The sequence below is a fragment of the Sphaerodactylus townsendi genome, linkage group LG07 (genome assembly GCF_021028975.2).
Source record: "Sphaerodactylus townsendi isolate TG3544 linkage group LG07, MPM_Stown_v2.3, whole genome shotgun sequence".
Classification (NCBI taxonomy): Eukaryota; Metazoa; Chordata; class Lepidosauria; order Squamata; family Sphaerodactylidae; genus Sphaerodactylus; species Sphaerodactylus townsendi.
Genome location: NC_059431.1, coordinates 62,536,622 through 62,556,283, shown reverse-complemented (window position 1 = coordinate 62,556,283; position 19,662 = coordinate 62,536,622). Strand labels below are relative to the sequence as shown.

Here is a 19,662-nt window from a genome sequence, read left to right as displayed (position 1 = left end):
TAGTGTCCAATAGCTCAATAGACAATTCCCTTGCTCCCGCAGTAGACTAGCAGGATTTTAAAAACACACACACGTACACACAAAAGCCTTTCTGAATGTTTGGAAATGATGGCCAGAAGAGTAGGAAAAGCTGCTGTTGGGTGGGCTGAGGGAGGCAGGAAGGAGCAACAAAACCCAGATAAAGAATTACGCTTCCAGTTTAGTTGTTTAGCTTCGCTGGGGGAAAGCGAAGCAACAGGAAAAATTAAATTTTGCCAGCATTTGGAAACTGCACAGCTTCTCTCCCCGTGGAGGTTTCAGACCGGGCAAAAACAATGCATAAAAGAAAGTCTATGGGGAAGGAAAGGTAAACTTGCTGTGAGGCAGAACTCAAAGGTGTAAATGGCCTTTATGAAAAAGCACACATATGATATATATTAAAGAGAAAGGGAGAGGCCCCTTCCACACATGCAGAATAATGTACTTTCAATCCACTTTCAATGCACTTTGCTGCTGGATTTTACTATGCGAAATAGCAAAATCCACTTGCAATTGTGAAAGTGAATTGAAAGTGCATTATTCTGCTTGTGCAGGCCAGAGAAATGCATATGTGTTGAGGCTCAAATTCAGCAGAACCCACTCCTGCAATTTATGTGGCTATAGACCTGCCTTTGTTTGCATCAGAAAGATCACAGGGTAATGATAACGGGTACTGATTATGTTTTTCTGTTTCCAGCTACAGGTTCACTGCAACAAAAGACTTGGATGGTTGGCAGAAAGGATGAGTTTACAGATGTGCACACATAGTCCAGTTTCTTTAGTGGATGTGTAGTACACCATACTTTCAGTCTGAAAAATCTTGCAAGTTGTTTTTGCAGTGTACTGGATCACCATTACAGTCACAGAATTGGCTGCCAGCTACATGAACTGTAGCCATCTACAGCCCACTTCTTACAGAAAATTTTCTTTGTAATTCTACACCCAAGGATGGATTACATGGAAAGAAAGGTGTCCAGTTGTACGTCTGAACTGGTGCTAAACCACGCTGAAACCATTTAAACTTTCTTAAATGTAAGGTTGCAGTCTTACAGGACCAAATTCAGAGTATTCCTACTGAAATTAAAGAAATATATAAGTATGCATTGGCAGGATCAAGCTGCATATTGTTAATTTCAATACTTAATGTTTCATAGATCATTCTATGTACCATATACACAAAACATGGAAAGACTTCATGGCACCTTTTCTTTTGCCAGTCTGTTTGCTTATCCTTGTACAAACATGGATTTGGGAGACTAGTTTTTAACCTCAAATTTGGCCCATGTGTTTATATGGTTAATCGATCAAAGCAAGTGAAAATAGCCCCTAAAGCATGTTTGGCTAACAAGTATGTAAATACAATATACTGTATTAATTAAAAACTTCAAAAATTCACCATTTCATAGATAATATTATTGAGTCTATTTACTCATTATACTTATATTTAAAATGCTATGAACCTGTTTCATTCCTAGGCATGTATTTAAGTACGTTTTTGGAAGTGGTAAAAAGAGTCCATCCAATCTCAGTGCTGTTAGGGTCCCCAGCCATTTTGTTGGGGACCCTAACAGCACCAAGGGCACTTTTGGAATTCTATCACAGCATGGGCATAACCACAAAATGGCTGCCATAGGAAGCAGAACCTACCATACAATGGTTGCCACAGGTTGCTTTCACAAGATCTTTGGGCTGTGGTGGCACCTGCTGCCGAAGCACCATTTTTATCTCCAGAGTCAAACATACCTCCAATGGCCATCAGAAGCTTTTGCTGGGCAAAAGCCCCAACTGACCCCACTAACTTTCTAAAAACACTAGGCGGGTGCCAGGAAAGATGTTGGTGGGCACCGCAGCGCCATGGCTACCACATTGGGGACCCCTTGGGTAAAGAATTGAATTCCATTAGCGAAATAGAATTTTTCTCCTTTCCCTTTTGCTGCTATCTAGGGTGATTACTGGAGATCAAGGGGATCCTCAGGCACAGCATGGGGTGTGATTTGTGCTTGCAGTGTAAGGGGAGTACTGTATTCAAAATACTGTACAGTATTCATATACTAATCTGGTGACTGGAACTATGAATGGGTAAGACATATATTTCTATACAAACTTGGTAGGACCCCAGGTTTGCAACCTGGTAACCACAGATTTCAGGCTTGGTTCTAGCAATAAAAGGCATGGGGGAGAGGACAGTACTCTTTCCAAACCTATTTTAGCATTTGAGGGAGAATTCATTTGGGGTTATGCCTGGCTAGGATTGCCAGCTGAGGAGGGCAGGAGTGGAGGAGGGAAGAGGCCTTAGTGGTACATAATGCCATAGCGTCGACCCTCCAAAGCAATAATTTCCTCCGGGAGGACAGATTTGTGTTCTCCTGAGTTCAGTTATAATTGTGGGAGAACTCCAGGTTCCATCTGGAAGTTGGTAAACCTAGGCCAGGCAGTATCATCTGAGTGACTTAGTAGTATCTGACTTGCATGACTTAACTAAGCCTGGTTGCCAGCTACTGTTCAACAACAGCCACCCTCTGAAAGCCATGTCTGGTATAGCAGTTAGAGTTTTCGAGTACTGTCTGGGAGACCCAGGTTTGAATTCTCACCTTGCTGAAGAAGCTCCCTGGGTGATTTTGGAATAGTCATTCACTTTCAGTCTAACTTACCTCACAGGATCATTGTACAGACAACAAAAAAGAGAGGAAAATTATGTAAGAAGGATATAATGCCATAGGCTCCACCTTCCAAATTTCCTCCCCAAGAACTTATATTTACACAGTGCAGCACAGTCCCTTATGCCCTCCATCCTTCCTACTGTCTGGTAAGAAATAAAATTAAGATTAAATTCAGATTCTCAGAGTGTGCTGAAATGTGTCATTCTGGTTCACGTTTAAGAACCTCAGAAGTCCTCCAATGAAAATGTATTCAGTTTTGAGTTTGAACTTATTGAGAAACGTTTGGGACAGAATTTGTGTAATAATATAGGTTTAGAAAGAAAATCTGGCACTGCTGGTTTGAAAATTTGATGGATCTGAATGGAGAATCTGGTATGGATTGAAGTTGAGTTCAAACAATTGTAATGCAGCTAACCCTGCCACTGCCCCAGCATTTCAAAATCCGGTTTCATTCTGCACTATCATAATACAAACAGAACACTGTATAAATATCTGATTAATAGCTAAGAACAAGTTCTTTTCCTTCCTACAGGTATTAAATGAGCAGAGCAAATCTCGATGGATTGTGTTTCAGTGAAAGGCCGCTTTATTTTATATATATTATTGTGTGTGTGTGTGTGCGTTGTTTGTCCATATCATATATAATTTTAAATATATGGGCTCTCATGCATATAGCCTCTAGTACATGAAAACTTTTGCCCAATAAATATTTTAGTCTTTAAGACACCATAAGGTTTTGCATTGTTTTTGCTTCAACCAACTTGCACAGCTAACTATCTCTAACAGCTCTCCATAAATACTGATATTTACCTTACAAGAGAGGAGAGAGAGAATCATGGGCATACCCACTGCAAGCCTAGTCTAAATTGCTACAAAAGTAAAGCAATGTTCTACAGTGTTTGGAAAAGCTCATCCAGGTGAAGTCGTCATGGTTCCTTGGACCAATATTGTTAAATCCTCCCCTCTGTTCCTTGGCAAGATATTTCACCTTTGGTTCTAGAGAGGAAGATCTGTACAGTGTGAAACAATACCTGGTTCACATTCAAGGTTGAGTTGACCCCTATTGAATATGCACCAGATAAAATGACTGTACAGTGGCTTCTAAGTGCCACTCCTAAGGCAGTAAAAAATGTAACTGACAGATCTGTATGTATTTTATTCAGATCTTGACATACACCACCTTGTCTTCATCTGCATACAGCTGTTAAAGAAAGGATTGCCAGGATTTTCTGTATGTATTAGCATATGAAAAGACTGGTGTATCTTTGTTCTCACAACCTTCCATCTATGTTACAATGTTATAATTTCTGGGTGAGAATTATTCGGAGTGAAAACATACAGGCAGGTTTTTTTTTAATTGTCCCACAAGTTTATATATATTTTGGTCTGGACTGGTACTTTTGGAGAAAGGGATTCCTTTTAGGAATACCTATGATAACTTGCATTAGCCCATTGGAATACAGACCAAATCCTATAGATCCAAATAAACTAACCATTCTTAAGCCTTTTGCTGCATGAAGAAAACTTCAAAGAAATGTTTATGCAAAAGAAATCTACAACAGTACATTTTAAATTTAAAGTACAAAATATTGAATCCATAATCAAGGACATTTTGTTTTGATACTTGGAATGCAGAGCTGAATTGAACTCTCTCATTCATCCCTTAATGGGGAGAAAATTTCTACATGGGAGTGGATTTTTTTTTCTGGCCCTTCCCTCTTCAACATTGGTATTTTTCCTACAATGACACGCACTAGCCTGACAGCTTAGGATGGTTTTGGCATGGGATAGTGTACTTATTCTCCGTGGAAACTGCACATACAACATAAATCTTCGTAAATGTTCTTAACCCTTCTCTGGAAGTAAGTCTAAGCTGGCTTTCAAGAAAATGTATTTAAGATCAAAATGGGGGGAAACATCCAGCTGCTGATGTCATGGTTTTCTGTCTATACGTGTCTGTCTGACATATTTAGTGATGTTCTACCACTTGTCACAGTTCAGAAGGTTGTTGGTAATAATCATCAATATATCTAATTCTAAATGTGGCCAAATTTGTGGATATTTAAATCTGGAGACTGACACCATGAACAGACAAGACAGATCTTTGTAGAAACTTAATAAAAACCCCAGATTTGTAGAAAAATCTAAACTCTAAATGCACTGGGGGCAGGCAGCCCCACAAATGATAAGAGTGTCTGTAGCTTAAAAAAAACCCAAATGCCTTGTTGGGGGACATTGTGAGGGTTGATAGACAAGCACAAGAATATTGTTTAAACTTGGTTCCTGTCAGTAAAAGGCAGAGGGAGGAGGCAGGGATCTTTCCAAGGCTATTTTGGTCTTTTAGAGGACTCAGACGGGCCACGCCTGGCAGCAACCACCTGGTAACTTGCTATCAACTGACTTGCATAATTCACCCAAGCCTGGCTGCTTACTACTGTTCAACAGCAGCCACTCAACTAAAAATGAGTGTGATATAGTGGTTAGAGTGTGAAACTCAGATTGCGGAGACCCAGGTTCTACTTTGGCCCCTTGCGCACTTGCAGAATAATGACAGCCCCCTGGCTGGGCAGAGAGTGAGGCAGTCTTCCTTTGGCTGAGGAGGCTTGAAAGCAATGTGGGGGGGGGGCGGATTCCTCGTGATAGCAAGGTAAGTACTGATGTTTGCTGGGTGATGAAAAAGCATGCAGGGATGGAGACAGGTGTCCCAGCAAGCACCTCTCCTCTGCTCTGCTGTTGCCAAGATGCCTCTTCCCCTCCCCCCCACCCCACACATTGTTTTCAAGCCTCCTCTAGAAGGGAAAAACTTCCTGGGTTTCCACCCGCTGGAGTGCCATCAGGTTGGCTTTCAGGATTGGACCCCTGTGGAATTTTTGAAAGGAGCGAATCCCCATCTTAAAATGATTTTATCTATTGCACACAGAATGCCATGACTTCTGGCATAGCAACTCATCATCAGTCAATATGCTTAGAAAGAAGAATAGCAGCTTGTCCTGAAGGTGAGACAACATCCAAACTGGGTATTATGGGAAACACTGAATAGTATTCAAGTGTAAAAGATGAACAGGTCCTTCAACTCTGTGGTTTTTTTCATTATCTGAAACAAATCTGCTGATTGCTTATGGCAGGTGCTTTGTTCATAGGTTTGAGGTTTCCAGATGACGTAGTGTTTGTTTGAAACTCTGAGGAAAACCAGTAGATATATAGTAATTAAGGAGGAGATTATAAGATTCTGCAAGCTTTCTGGCCAACCAGTTCATGAAAGAGCACACTCCCCATAGTTTAACATCTGTCACTTTCTAATCTTATCCTAAGCAATACTTCCCTGTTAAATAAACCTAAAAATATTCAGTTGATGTGAACTTCAGGGCAGAAAAATGCAAAGACTATCCAAATGGTGATGGAATAAGCAAATAGAAGCTGTTTTCAAGAAGACAGACATTTGGGGCAAACCAGATGTAAGTTTAATCATAAGGGGCGGTTTTACGTGTAAAACATCTCTGAGGGAGAAAGGACAGGATGCTGTTTTACAACAGCAGTGATGAGTCGAGGATGTTTAATAATACCCGGGGTGGGGGGGGGGTGTCTTTCTCCCAATAATACTGCCTTGTTAGTTTAGGGAATCTGTGTTTAAACCTCTAAAAAGAGAGCATAAGAGCTTTGCCATTTTTACACATTTTAGGAATTTGGGTGTTAAAACGCTTCTCAACACTATTGTTTTCAAAAACAAGTGATCATTTTAAGCATAGGATATATTTCAGAACTGACATCGTTTGGCACTTTTGGTACTTTTTCTTCCACAAGTTTTGTTAGGATTCAAAAAGAAACTGAGTCACAACTAATTGTGCAGTTGGACTGTATTCCCACTCAGGTAAATGGAAAGATTTAATGACTTCTTCAAGGACATAGAAGTAGAAAGTGGCAGAGCCTGCTTGAGATCCCATGTTGCTGGCTGTCTCCCAGCTTCATGCTAAGTCAAACAGATGACATTGCCCTTCTTTCAAACACAGCAGTGCCTTGTTCAATGTATAGGTGTAGATTTCCATCAGCTTGTCAAGAGAACAAAAACAGTATTCATAAAAATGAAACATAAAGTATGTACAAAGGGTGATAGTTCATCAATAAAAGCCGGTCCAGTTACATACCATATCAATTGTATATTTTTTCAGCCTGTATTGCAACCATTCTGTGGTTATTAAAAAAGAAAAAGCTGGGCACTCTTGAGGTTTCCGCATGCAATTGTATCTGTAAACAAAACAGCTGTGATGTATTTTATTAATACCAACAAAAATATCACAAAATAGGATGCAAGCTTTGAAGTCATCAAGCACTTGATAGAAGGTGACAACCAAAATAATAGGGAAAGGAGAAAAAATGAATTAATTTCATGATTTTGTTTGCTATGGGTGTAGCATGTACCAGAGATTTTATTTGATTAGAAATAAAAAGGACAAAATGATAGCCATCATTTGAATATTTATTAATTTATTGTATATTATTTATGTGAAGAATTGATTTTTATACCCCACTTTTCTCTCCCTTTAAGGAGTTTCAAAGTGGTTAACAATACCTTTCCTTTTCCCTCCCCATAACAGATACTTTGAGAGGTAGGTGGGACTGAGAGAGTTCTGAAAAAACTGTGACTAGCCCAAAGTCACCCAGCAAGTTTCATGTGTAGGAGCAGGGAAACAAATCCACTTCACCAGATTAGAGTCCACTGCTGTTAACTACTGTGCTCCCAGCTTTCTCCCCATTAGGGACCCAGACAAGCTTACATTACTTTCATCTCCTCCATGCTGCCCTTCCAATAAATCTGTGAGGTAGATTAGTCTGAGAATATATGGCTGATTCAAGGTCATCCAGGAAATTTACACAGCAAAGTGAGGATTTGAACCTGGTTCTCCCTACAGCCTACTCTGTCATTCTAACCAATACTTCATGCTATGGTTGCCAACCTCCAGGTGGGCCCTGGAGAGCTCCTGAAATGTCAATTGATCTCCAGAGTACAAAGATCAGTTCCTCTGAAGAAAATGGGTGCCTTGGAGGGTGGGCTTTATGGCATTATACCCTGCTGATGTCCCTCCACTCCCCAAATGCCACTGACCCCCAAGCTCCCAAATCTCCAGAAATTCCAAACACAGACTTGGCAACTGTACCCCATGTTGGCTGTCAAAGTCTAAAAACTAGTACTGGATCAAATGTCTTATGTATTTGTTCATGTATCAAATGTCTTTTGTGTGTGTATGTGTGTGTATTTAAATGGAGGATACCATTGTTTCTCTCTTTTCCAGAAACCTACCATCTTCTCCTAGCACCATCATCAAATTTGCTGCAGACACAGGATTCCAACTGGATCCTATAAAATGCAATTGCTGGCAATTCAGTCTGAGGAGCTTGAGTTCAGGCAGCAAATCTGTATGGCCTCTTCCAACTCTATGATTCTATGTATCAGTAGAGGTGTCTGTGCCAAGAGACATCTACTATGGACATCTGTAACATTGAATCACTTGGTCCAATTTACTTTAAACTTGGGAAGGGGGGTCTTTAGATTTCAGTGGGGTTGGAGGGGGCTTGGGAGGGATAGTGGGCACTAGGACCCAAGCAAAGCAACAAAGAAGGCCCAAGAAGTGGCGGAGGATAACTTCAAAATCTCTTGAGATCTTTTTGTGAGACAGAATGTAATAGACTAGTTTCATTTTACAAACATATAATTTGGAAACAGAAAATCAAATTTCAGATGAGAATAACTATGTCTCTTGTAATGAGATATATGATAAAACAGCGGCAGACACAACATCTCCGTCCAAAAGCAAGAGACTAGATTTGCTGTTATGGTTGTCACCTGTCTTCTAACTATGGAGGTCAAAGTATGTCTTTGATTTTTTTTTCTGATTGTTTCTGCTGAATATTGCTGATTTTAAAAAAAAATTGTCTACCGGTATATAAATTCCATAAATAACTTGCAAACTGTTCATGCTCCTCTTTTGCAAGCTCTCCCTAAGTCAAAGGTTTTTCAGAACAAATGTCATTGTGGTCATTCCAGCATTCATACTTAAGAGTTTTTATCACAAGACTGTTCTGAGACAAGCAATTTTTCACCAAGATTAAGAACAGTTAAACTGACCCAACTGGAGGAAACAATTTCAACATAACCGACTTTGGACCTTTCATTCAAAGCTTAAGGATCACTTGTACAGGAAAAAATGCCATGTGATCACTCACTGATTTATTATTTAATGTACTAAAGATTTACCCCACTGGGATCATTAAAATGCTTTTCTCATATCATTAAGACTGCTCCACATTTGGGTTACATCTGCATTGCTCCTTCTCACTTGGGGGATCTGCTATTATGGTGCATCTGATTTCAGCACTATATAGTGCAAAAGAAGTGCCCCAGGCTGTGCCAATTCCTTTCTGCACCAAATCAGCACCCCAGGCCCTATAATAGGATTATTATGGAATCAATGCAGACTATATTTTCAGGCTTCACATGGCACTGTAATACAATACTGAACTGTGCATATTCCAAATTATTCTGCAACTGTGCTCGATATTGGAACTTGCCACAGCAGGATTCAGGGTCCTGGGAGTCTCAGCTTTCAGTTTTTAAAAAGGTATGTTTCTAGCCCTGCAAAGATGTGCAGACTTGAAAATGTGTGGGCAATGGCTGTGACTTCTTCACAGATGTAGGATTGAGCAGAATGAGCAGAGAATAGGGCTTCTGAATCCAGCATTGCTCACTTTATACCTCACCTTTCTCCCCAGTGGGAATGCAAAGCAGCTTACGCCATTCTTCTCTCCTCCAATTTTTCTCAATAATCCTGTGAAGTAGATTAGGCTGATTGTCTCCAAAGTGACCCAGGCAGAGCAGTGATTCAAACCTGAATCTCCCAGATTCTACTCTGACACTAACCACTGCACCCCATATTGACTCACATTGATTCTGCTTCTGCTAATTGTAGGAGGCAAATCTGCAACATAAGCAAAGGCCCCTTCCGCACACGCAAAATAATGCGTTTTCAAACCACTTTCACAACTGTTTACAAGTGGATTTTGCTATTCCGCACAGCTTCAAAGAGCACTGAAAGCAGTTTGAAAGTGCATTATTCTCCACGTGCGGAATGAGCCAAATGTTATTTTAAAACTATTCATGTCATAGAACTTTGCTTAATGTGGAATTCGAACTACTGTTGCACTTTAAAATTCACCTCATTTGTACTCATCCTTCCAGGGAATCCCCCACCAATACTGAGGACCTAATAAAGGATGCACATGGCATGCATTTATAGTACTCACATTTATGAAATCAGTTAAGTGATACCCAAGGATATGCAGTGAGTTTTATCTGAGCAGGAATTTGAGTCCAGAACTTTTAAGCCCAACCTCAGTACTTCATCTGTTATATGATTATAGCGCCTCTGGAAAAATAAATGTTACTCTTTTAGCACATATTATCTATCAGAATATATACTTCTTACATGGTACAAAACCATAGCATTGGCTGTATTCATGTTAGCAAATCTGTGCTGAAATTCCATAAGAAACTGAGGCAATCATTTGCTGCAACCTTTATTGCTCTTCATTAGTAGGCTTATAGCTTACAAGTGTAGCATAGGAAACAACAGAAAAGTCATAGATTATGTGGCTAATGCACACCTAGAGTCAAAGAACTGTGCATTAATTTGAGGGAAAGGTGGAAGAAATGTAACATATGTGCATTCCATAAAAAGAGATCATTCTTCAGCTATGGGAGAAGCTAAACAACAGAAATGATTCTTTAAGAATCACCACAAACTCTATGGTGAAATTATAGTTTCTGGTAATGCCCTGTGTCACTTAGGCCCCTTCCACACACGCAAAATAATGCGTTTTCAAACCACTTTCACAACTGTTTGCAAGTGGATTTTGCTATTCCGCGCAGCTTCAAAGAGCACTGAAAGCAGTTTGAAAGTGCATTATTCTGCATGTGCGGAATGAGCCTTAGAGGTTTTTAACAGAAATGATACAGGCCTGAAGGCAACACTGCCAATTTTAAAAAATCCAATGCTTAGAGTATTGGTGGGGTAACATGAGCTGGGTTCAGGGAATCTCCCACCAACACTGAGGGCCTAATAACGCTGGAGTAGGTTTCAGGTCATAGAGGTCAGATGTTGGGTCTCCCCACTTTGGGATGGTAGCTCTTGTTAGGGCCTTCTCAGTTATGCCTCTTCTATTGACTTCTCGAGCTCTGATTTTATTTAAAAGGTAAAGGTAGTCCCCAAAGCAAACACTGGGTCATTACTGACCCATGGGGTAATGTTACATTGTGATGTTTACTGAGTAGACTGTGTTTATGGGATGGTTTGCCATTGCCTTCCCCAGTCATCTAGACTTTGTCCACAGCAAGCTGGGTACTCATTTTGTAACCTTACAAGCATTTTTGTTCTAATTTTTAATTCAGCCAGTATTATTTCAGCTTGGCCAAAGTTGTATCTCAGAATTCTTCATGAAGCCATATTCAGCCCAAGCCCTTTACCTCACCAAAGTGCTGACAAGGAAACTGACACATACACAGGATGTGGCAACAAAGGGCCATGGAAGAATAAAGTCCTTTTGACTTGCAGAAAGGATAGCCCTTCCCTGAAGGAATATATCAAGAACCCATGTAGTCTGCCCCAAGGGTCCCTGAGAATAATGGGTGTGTGCTTTAAGGAGAATGATTTCTTTTGTTCAAAAGATCCATGCTTTTTGTCCTCGAGATCCTAATGTACCTTTCTTTACTGCATTGTATTTCTATTTTTGTATGCTTATATTTGTAGGAAAATGGTATTATGAAGCCTGAGATATTAATTGCCTGTCAACCTTTATGAAGATAGTTTGCAGAATGTTTGTTAAACTAAAGTAGAATTTCTGCCTCTCTGAATACTGATAAGCTGAATACACCCCCCACCATGGCACACCCTGCCTTCTGCAATCAAGTACATTTAGCCTTCAAGTACAATGGCTACAGAAAACATCTGCATTTCTAAAGTACCACTGAATGTTGTAAAGGGCTCCTTTTGTTGATTTAACAAGGTCATCGAGAACCAGGATGTTTAGGTACTGAATGAGAAAGCAGATGTTGAAATCTTAAACGTTGCCATCAAGATGCCAATACTCTGCAAATCGATGTATTAATGTTTGAATGTTTGAATTGTTTTGGAGACATTCCTTCCCATACTTTTGCCTATAAAAACCCTTTCTTTTCGCCAGTTCATCGATCCCCTACCCTTGCTACAGGAGATGCTGTCGGCCTCAATAAAATGTAATTGAGTAATTCTCAAGCCCCCTGCCTCCTGATATTCCTTGTCCCGTCGGGAGTTGGGTAAGCCTGCCTGGTGCCTTCTGCAGCAACAATTTTACCTACCTCAAAAGGATGGAAGGCTGAGTCAACATTGAACCGGCTACCTGAAACTGACTTCCAACAGGATTGAACTCAGGTTTTGAGCATAGCTTTGACTGCAGTACTGCAACTTGCCACTACTCCATGGGTCTCTTCTGTTTTTAATAGCATAAACAAAATTTTGATGAAGACTGAGGTGGAGAGACCTCTCAAGCAGATTCAGTATTCATGCAAAACTTTTTTTCCCCTTTGGAAGAAATGGTTTTGATTAAACAGTTGTAGGAAGGATTGAACGCTGAAGGAAGAGGTGGTAGAATACATAGCACTATGTTCCCAGACCTCTCCTTATATTCTGTTAGCATAACTTTTTCACTATTACTAAATTTTTCATAGATCTTCATTTCATCTACATTCAAACTTAGCATTATGATATTTTCAGGCATAGATTTAGTTAAAAGTCGTGGCTTCTATGTGTTTGTGCACATGTGCTCACACAGAGACACATTTTCTCCTTCTGTTCAGCCAAGCTGAAATGAAAGGCCCCTCTCCCTTCTGAGTAGATTGTGTATTTAATCTCAGTGAATAGCTGCCTGGGTGTATTTCATTCAGCAACATACACTCCATTGTGTGACCTGTAATGAAATCATGGTGCCGATATTTAGAAAGTTGATACTGCAGGATAGCAAAGCCATTGATTCCTATCCAAGATGAAAGTCAACAGGACACATTTTCTTCAACTGTTCATGAATTAATTAATGCAACTCAAGAATCTTTGGAGTTTTGAAAGATGTCTTGTTATTCTCCAGCTGGGGATAAAATTCTTGAATCCAAAAAGATTATTTGTTCAGCTAACCTAGGGCAGGTTAAACTGGTTGCACAAGCACTGAGAAAGTCTCTTTACTAATCAGCTTCTTCAAGGGGGTCAAGAAGAACAGGCACTTTCTCCCTATAGCTGAGGACATCTCTTGCATCCAAAAATACAATGCCCCTGTCTGTATAGATTCCACATTACCAGAATGAGATAACTGTCCAACAAAGCAGGAAAAATCATGGAGTCTCTCTCTCTCAATCTGTGGGAAATTCATGTAATAGATTTAGAAGGTTTCCATCACCCCTACAGAACTTGCAGAGTCTGAGGGTGGGAGGTACCTAATTGCAACTAAATCAAACTGAGCTTTATACTCTGTGGCACCAGAGTCCTAATGACAGTTAAATCTTTCATAGTGCCAAAATAAATTTTTATAGATCTATTTAGTAGTGCCACGTTTTTTCATTAAATCAGTCATGGACATTTATCTTGGGGGGGGGGGGGAGAATGAAAAAGTCTGTTTCTTTGAAATACTTAAATCTATGAAACATTCATCTATGTTATAGCCCCTGTTCACAAGTTCAGAAGTAAGCACTGCTGACCATTTAGAAAACACTTTTTTACTAGGTTTGCAAATGCTAATGAATTGACACTAAAGACTTTGCAACTTGGCATTCTTACAAGATTTTCTGTGGTGCTGGGTGAAGTGTGTCCCCCTTTTTTCTAGCACCAGAGCCTATTTAAAAAAAGCCGCTTACAGGGGATTTCATTTTTGGGGGTGAAACTGCCACTTAGTCTTAACTGTAAGAAGCAATGTATGCCAAGACTATTCATTGCTATTAACAGTAAGCTTCTGAATTGTCCAGAATTTCAGTGTTCTCAGATAAAATATTATGTCCAGTTTTGTTTAACACATGTTCTGCAACTGCAGATTTTTCAGGATGGTTAAGCTGACAGTGTCTTTCGTGTTCTTTAATACGGGTCTGAATGCTGTGTTTTGTGGTTCCTATGTAGACCTTTCCACAGCTACAGGGTATGCGATATACTTCTGCAGAAGTGAGGGGGTCTCTCTTGTCCTTTGCTGAGTGTAGCTCTGCAGGCTAATGGCTACTCCACTACAGAAATCAGAGGAGCTTTAAGGCCAAGAAAAACCCAGAGGACTGAGAAGAAACAGCCCACCACCGGAAAAATATTTCTACCATACATCAAGGGAATCACAGATCAAATAGGGAAACTGATGAAAAAGCATTACCTACAGACCATCTTCAAACCCACCAGGAAAATACAGCAAATGCTACGCTCAGCAAAGGACAAGAGAAGCTTACTATGTCAGACTGCACAGGGAGGCCATTGAAATTCACAAACACCAGGACAACTTCAATAAGAAAGAAGAGACATTAAAAACTAGCAAAGCCTGGCTCCCAGCACTTAAAAAATGGACTGATAACCCCACCCGCAATACAATGCACTCAACCACACCTTTGCATAGCAAATTCCACCCAAACACTTAATAATTGGTTCCCCACCCTGGGACACGGACAATATACCACACTAAACTTTCCCTTCTCACTTAGGCCCTTTCCGCACGGGCCAATAACAGCGCCCTAGGGACAGCAAAAACGACGTTCCTAAAGAGCTGTTCACATGGGGGGCACAGCTGCATCACAGCAGCGCCGCCCTCGCTCCCCCCTAGTGGCGCGAAGCTGCTGTTTCCCAACCTCGCTCCCTGAGCGAGGTTTTCTGGAAACAGCGGCTTCCAGCCGCTGCTGTGCAAATGGCAGCGGCTGGAAGGCGCCATTCCCCCCCTTTCCTGAACGACTTACCTTCCCTGCAACCTTCCAGCGCGTCGCCCAGGCCTGCGGACACGCACCCTCCTGCCCTGTAACTCCAGAGCTGTCGCGCAGGGCAGGGGGGCGTGTCCCCTGGACTGGGCGATGCACCGGAAGGTCACAGAGAAGGTACGTCATTCGGGCGACGGCGCAGTGCTGTGCTGTCTTCCCTGCCCCGAACGGTTCTGGGGGGTGTGCGTTGGCATTGTATACGCCGACGCACCCCCGAGCGTGGCCGTGCAGAACCGGCCTTAGACACAGTGTGAAACAGACTTTTCTCTGTGATACACCTCTGAAGATGCCAGCCACAGATGCAGGCGAAATGTTAGGAACAAAATCCACCAGACCACGGCCACACAGCCCGGAAAACCCACCAGAACTAATTTTCAGACTTGGCTGCAACCCATCATAGAGAGGATTGTGGCCTGTACTTTAGGTTGCATTGTGGGAAATCACCCTCAGCAGTTCTTCCAGAGAATAGAAAATATTTCTATAGTAACATAGTAAAAATAAAAGCAATAATCAATGGAAACCACAGGAAAGACCATTAGTATCAGAGCAAATCATTGCCTGACTTCTGCAAAGCCCATGATTTCATTCAAAGGCAAAAAATAGAAGTGTGAGAATATAAACAGGTCAAGCATAATGTAGATCCAACAAAATGTTTTCTCAATTAATTTATGAGGCTCAACCTGTCTGTTGATGTTCTGTGTACCTGACAGAACTTTTTCAAAGAAAAAAGAACATCTACTTCTTTCCACATAGGTCTATCCCTTCCAAGTATTGTTCTTGGCTTTCTCACCAGTATACCTGGCATAGCTTAAACAAAATGCCAGAAAGACTTTGCTATATGAAAAAGGAATTTTTGGTGGTTTCTGCCTCTCACTGACATATTTCCTGTTTCTTTGTCTGCCTAGATATACAACAAAAAAGCAGGATAATGCCTTAAATGTCAAAACAGAGGGTTGTCTGATATTTTCTGACTCATTTCCTACTTCCCTGTTCTAACATACTTTCAAAGGGTACATTGTCTCATTAAACATACATAGTTCCAACACATAGCTAATCAATGTTTCTAATGTGAAATGCCAGTGCACAGTACTCAAAAGATCTGAATCCAAGCCACAATTGGGCCCTGCACAGGTTGGCATCTGATATTTGTCCACTCATTCTTCTCAAAAACCTCTGTTCTAAAAATAGTTTTGAGACCAATTATGCACTTATTATAATTTTACGCCAGGGTGAGAACACTCTCCTTATTTATTTCCATGACAACAAAGTCCAAAAAGAAATTGGGGGAGGAATAGGCTTGCTTTCACAGGTTTAAAAAAGCCAGTGTGTTACCCTAAGCTGGCAGTCTCCACTTAAGTTAGGGAATTAGCTGGAGATAGAGAGTGAGAGGAGATAACTGGGCTCAATAACCTATGTATACCAGGATAGTCCCAGGTGAAAACTCTTAAATGAGCAGGAGGTGGTATAGTTGAAATGGGTTTTCTAAAATAATAGGAATAATAAAATAAGAAATATATTTCAGGCAAAGAACGCCACAAAAAAAAGCATACAAGAGCTGGCTAAGAGAAAAAAGGGAGGAATGGGTGATAGTCACCAGTCTTGAAGAGAAGTCCAAGGAAGCAGTGCTGAGGAGGAAAGTGAGAAACATTTGCAGGAGCAAAGTAGAGTAGATATACAGTTCCGGGATGCATACGCTCACCATCAATGGCCAAGGACCAATATTTATACCTCAAAATGGATCATGAGGTAGTATGAAATAGGCTGGCAGGAAAGCCAGAGACAAAGAATTGATTGCTTTACTGGGATTCCTAAGAAAGAGTAGCAGAGGCTTGATGGGTTGTTGCTACCCAAGAGAATCCCTGGACTATTCTCTTAAATACTGATTGATTGCAGGGATGGATACAGATAGGATAAGTAATGATCTGCTCAGAGCACTGATTACATCATCTTAGGGTGACACAATGAGGATTAGCTAGCCCCATTTCCCAGCCAGACATACTTTAGGGCCAGAGGAAAAAGTTCAGTGCCCAACAGCCTTCCTGCCCAAGCTTAACACACAAAATGGATCCCAAAACTCTTTGAGGGGCATCCATTTTGGAGACAGCAGTGCTTTGATCTGATGCCAATCTTTGGCCTCAGTGTCTTTACCCCTTAGGAGGCGGAATTGTTTGTCTGCTTATAATAGCCTCTTTAGAGAGCACATGATTTCCCATGTAGTGCAGTAACTAGTGACCTTTTCTCTTTTACATGGGTCCTATGTAAAAGATCTCAGGATACAAAATAGTTTGCAAAAATTGTTTTGAAAATCTACAATAGCACAGTGCAACAAACACTGAAATTATTATGCATTGCAATGGTATTCTGAAGGGGCAGGTTTACATTTATTTCTTAATCAAATGACAGATTTACAGCGAAATGCAAAGAACACTTTCTTGGGAATAAACCCCATTGAATAGATCTGATTAGAATTCTGAGTAGCCCAGTTTAGGATGATTCTCCTGGACCATAAATAAATGTCTGATAATAAATAAATTTCTGAAAACATTTCTTCATTTCAGACAGTGAATGGAAGGCTGGTTGTATATAACACCATTCTATAGTAGCTGGGCCACTTGTGCTAACTCTCCAGTTATCCAGGTGTCCTTGGCAACCAGGTCATGGACAGGATTATAGGGCTGTAGGGTTTACACCTGAGTTAAGGGAATGAGGCTCAGTGGCAAGCAACTGGTTTGAATGCAGAAGGTTTGAGGTCAAAGTCCTGGCTTTTCCAGTTAAAAGAATCAATTAGCAGGTGGTGTGAAAGGTCTCTGTCTGAGACCCTGGAGAGGTGCTGCCAGTCAGAGTAGACAATACTAATTGGTCTGTCTCAGTACAGTGTAGTTCCATGTGTTTCTCCTAACATCCTTCCTTATCTTTTCTTATTCTAAGTAGTGGCAGAACACTGCAATGTTGTGTTTGGCTTTTTCATCACAGCAGCAAACTAATCCATATTTAAGGCAGCAGTTAAAAATGCATTATATGCAAACATGTGTAACCGGAAAAAGACACTTTGTGAGAGAATTATTCTCAGCATATATATTTTTTACATTATATTTATAGACCTCCCTTCCCTGAAGGGCTCAGGGCAGTGAACAACAATAAAAATGCCATTAACAGAATTTAAAATCCTAACAATAAAACCAGTTACGTCAACATACTGGTAGAAGCAGCAGACAGAGAAAGATTAAGTATCTCTCTCCTCACCACTATTTCTCCATGGAAACTTGTCACTTCTTAAGGTTGCCAACTGACCCAGAGAGAAATATCTTCTTTTAATAAAGGCTTAATGGGATATTATTTTCCAGGTAAGGTTATTGAACAAGTAATGTAATGTTGAGGCAGAGACACAAACTAGCATGATCGATTGGATCTACTTTGTCAATTTCACATAGAACACTATCTTATTCAAGAAGAGATACAAAAAACCCCCCAGGGGTTGCTTAGATCAGGTTTCTCAATTTCATATCGGACTGTCACTGTAATGTTAGGCAGAGAGCAATTTTAAAGCTGGGGGTGGTTGAAAGTAGTAGGAATAACTGCTGCATGTAACCAGGGACTGCTGCAGTAAAGATTGTGCATTACTGCAGATCAAGTTTGGCTGAAAAATGTGATTCTTCAGGTAATGGCACCTGTTCCATGAGTTGTTTTTAGCTTCTATTTCGGGTTGATAGTTTTCAATATTAGAAACAGAGGCTGGGGTATCTTTGAAATGCCATTTCAAAATGTCACTGCAGTAACACTAGCACAAAGGGAAAAAATGGTTGTTCTTCTGCATCAGGAATGACATTCCACCACCATCAGGAATAATATGTTTTCAATGTGTGGAATAAATACAACTGAAGACACAAGGACAGAAAAAAACCCCAAAACTACAAGGGAAAGGAGATGTGCAGAAAGATGTCACAGAAAATGCTTCCAAGACATTCAGGAAAATATATGGTAGGCTGCGCATGCAGAAAAGGCTCAACTTGCGGAAAGTGTTCTTGATTCTATAGAGATAGCAATTTCTCCCTGTCTAGTTTGTCATTTCAACTGTTTTAATATTGTTCTTATAAACAGTTTATATTATAGGTTCTGGTGTGTTTCATTGCTAATAACATGTGATTAACCTGTGTATGAAGGAGTACAATTGATTTGCTATATTTGCTAGTCTGGTAGATTGTTCCTACTTAGCTAATTTAGATTTCTTCTCTATTTCTTTTTTTACATTACATACTGTATGCTTTCCTGCTCATCTTCATTAACAATAACAAAGAGAACTGTTTTCTATAATAATAGGTAGATGCACATCTCTAATGTACAGTTTGTTTAATACACTTATGTCTGAAGCAACTAAAGGTGGTCTGAATACTATAAAAATAGCAGCAAGCATGAGGATGGCTCTGTTTACATAATCTAAAGGATAATATTGACACAAGCTTGTTCAGAATCACATTGTACTTTCTTTTTCCCAAAAGTTCTTCAGTTCCTAATATTCAGCATGGATGTTAACACATCAGTTATTGTGTGAAAAGGGCTTGTGAAGATACTATTACATTTTGCCATGGCACAGCTACCCCTCTAGAATTACGTGCCTTTATTGGTAAGGTAATCAAGTGTTAAATCTCACCTTTTTATGTCACAAATTCCATGCATTCTGGAAGAAGTCAACAAATCTGAGAAGAGAGACAAACCAGCTGGCTTCTGCTCTGTTATTTCCATAGTCTATCATTGCTGAAAGTAAAAGAAAACTCATGAGTTCACCTTTCCTCAGTCTTGAAGCAAACTCTATATGAAACCAGATCCAACCCCCAATTTAGAAAACTGCGCTTACAGTATACAAGATAATGTATTCCAGACAATCTTGGTTTTGGAACAGCTTTTTGGCTGAGTTTTAATATTTTGGTAGCTAACATAAAGTTTAGCCACCTCATTTTTCTTGCAGCTCCAGAAAGG

At 40.3% G+C, this 19,662-nt stretch overlaps 1 protein-coding gene and 1 long non-coding RNA gene across 2 annotated transcripts in view; one reads left to right on the top strand and one right to left on the bottom strand.

The window, feature by feature from the left end:
* Nucleotides 1-1,413, top strand: part of LOC125436987 — a 42,327-nt gene extending 40,914 nt beyond the window's left edge. The window contains exon 3 of the mRNA XM_048504362.1: nt 716-1,413. Coding sequence (XP_048360319.1) covers nt 716-786 — 71 coding nt within the window. The 3' untranslated portion in view covers nt 787-1,413. The remainder of the gene's footprint in view (nt 1-715) is intronic.
* A 5,429-nt stretch (nt 1,414-6,842) lies between these two features.
* LOC125437264 lies at nt 6,843-19,434 on the bottom strand. Its single transcript, XR_007245155.1, has 3 exons — nt 19,337-19,434; nt 9,975-10,096; nt 6,843-6,920 (listed from the first exon to the last, which is right to left on the bottom strand). It is a non-coding gene; the product is annotated as an uncharacterized LOC125437264 (long non-coding RNA).
* Between the last annotated feature and the right edge of the window lie 228 nt (nt 19,435-19,662).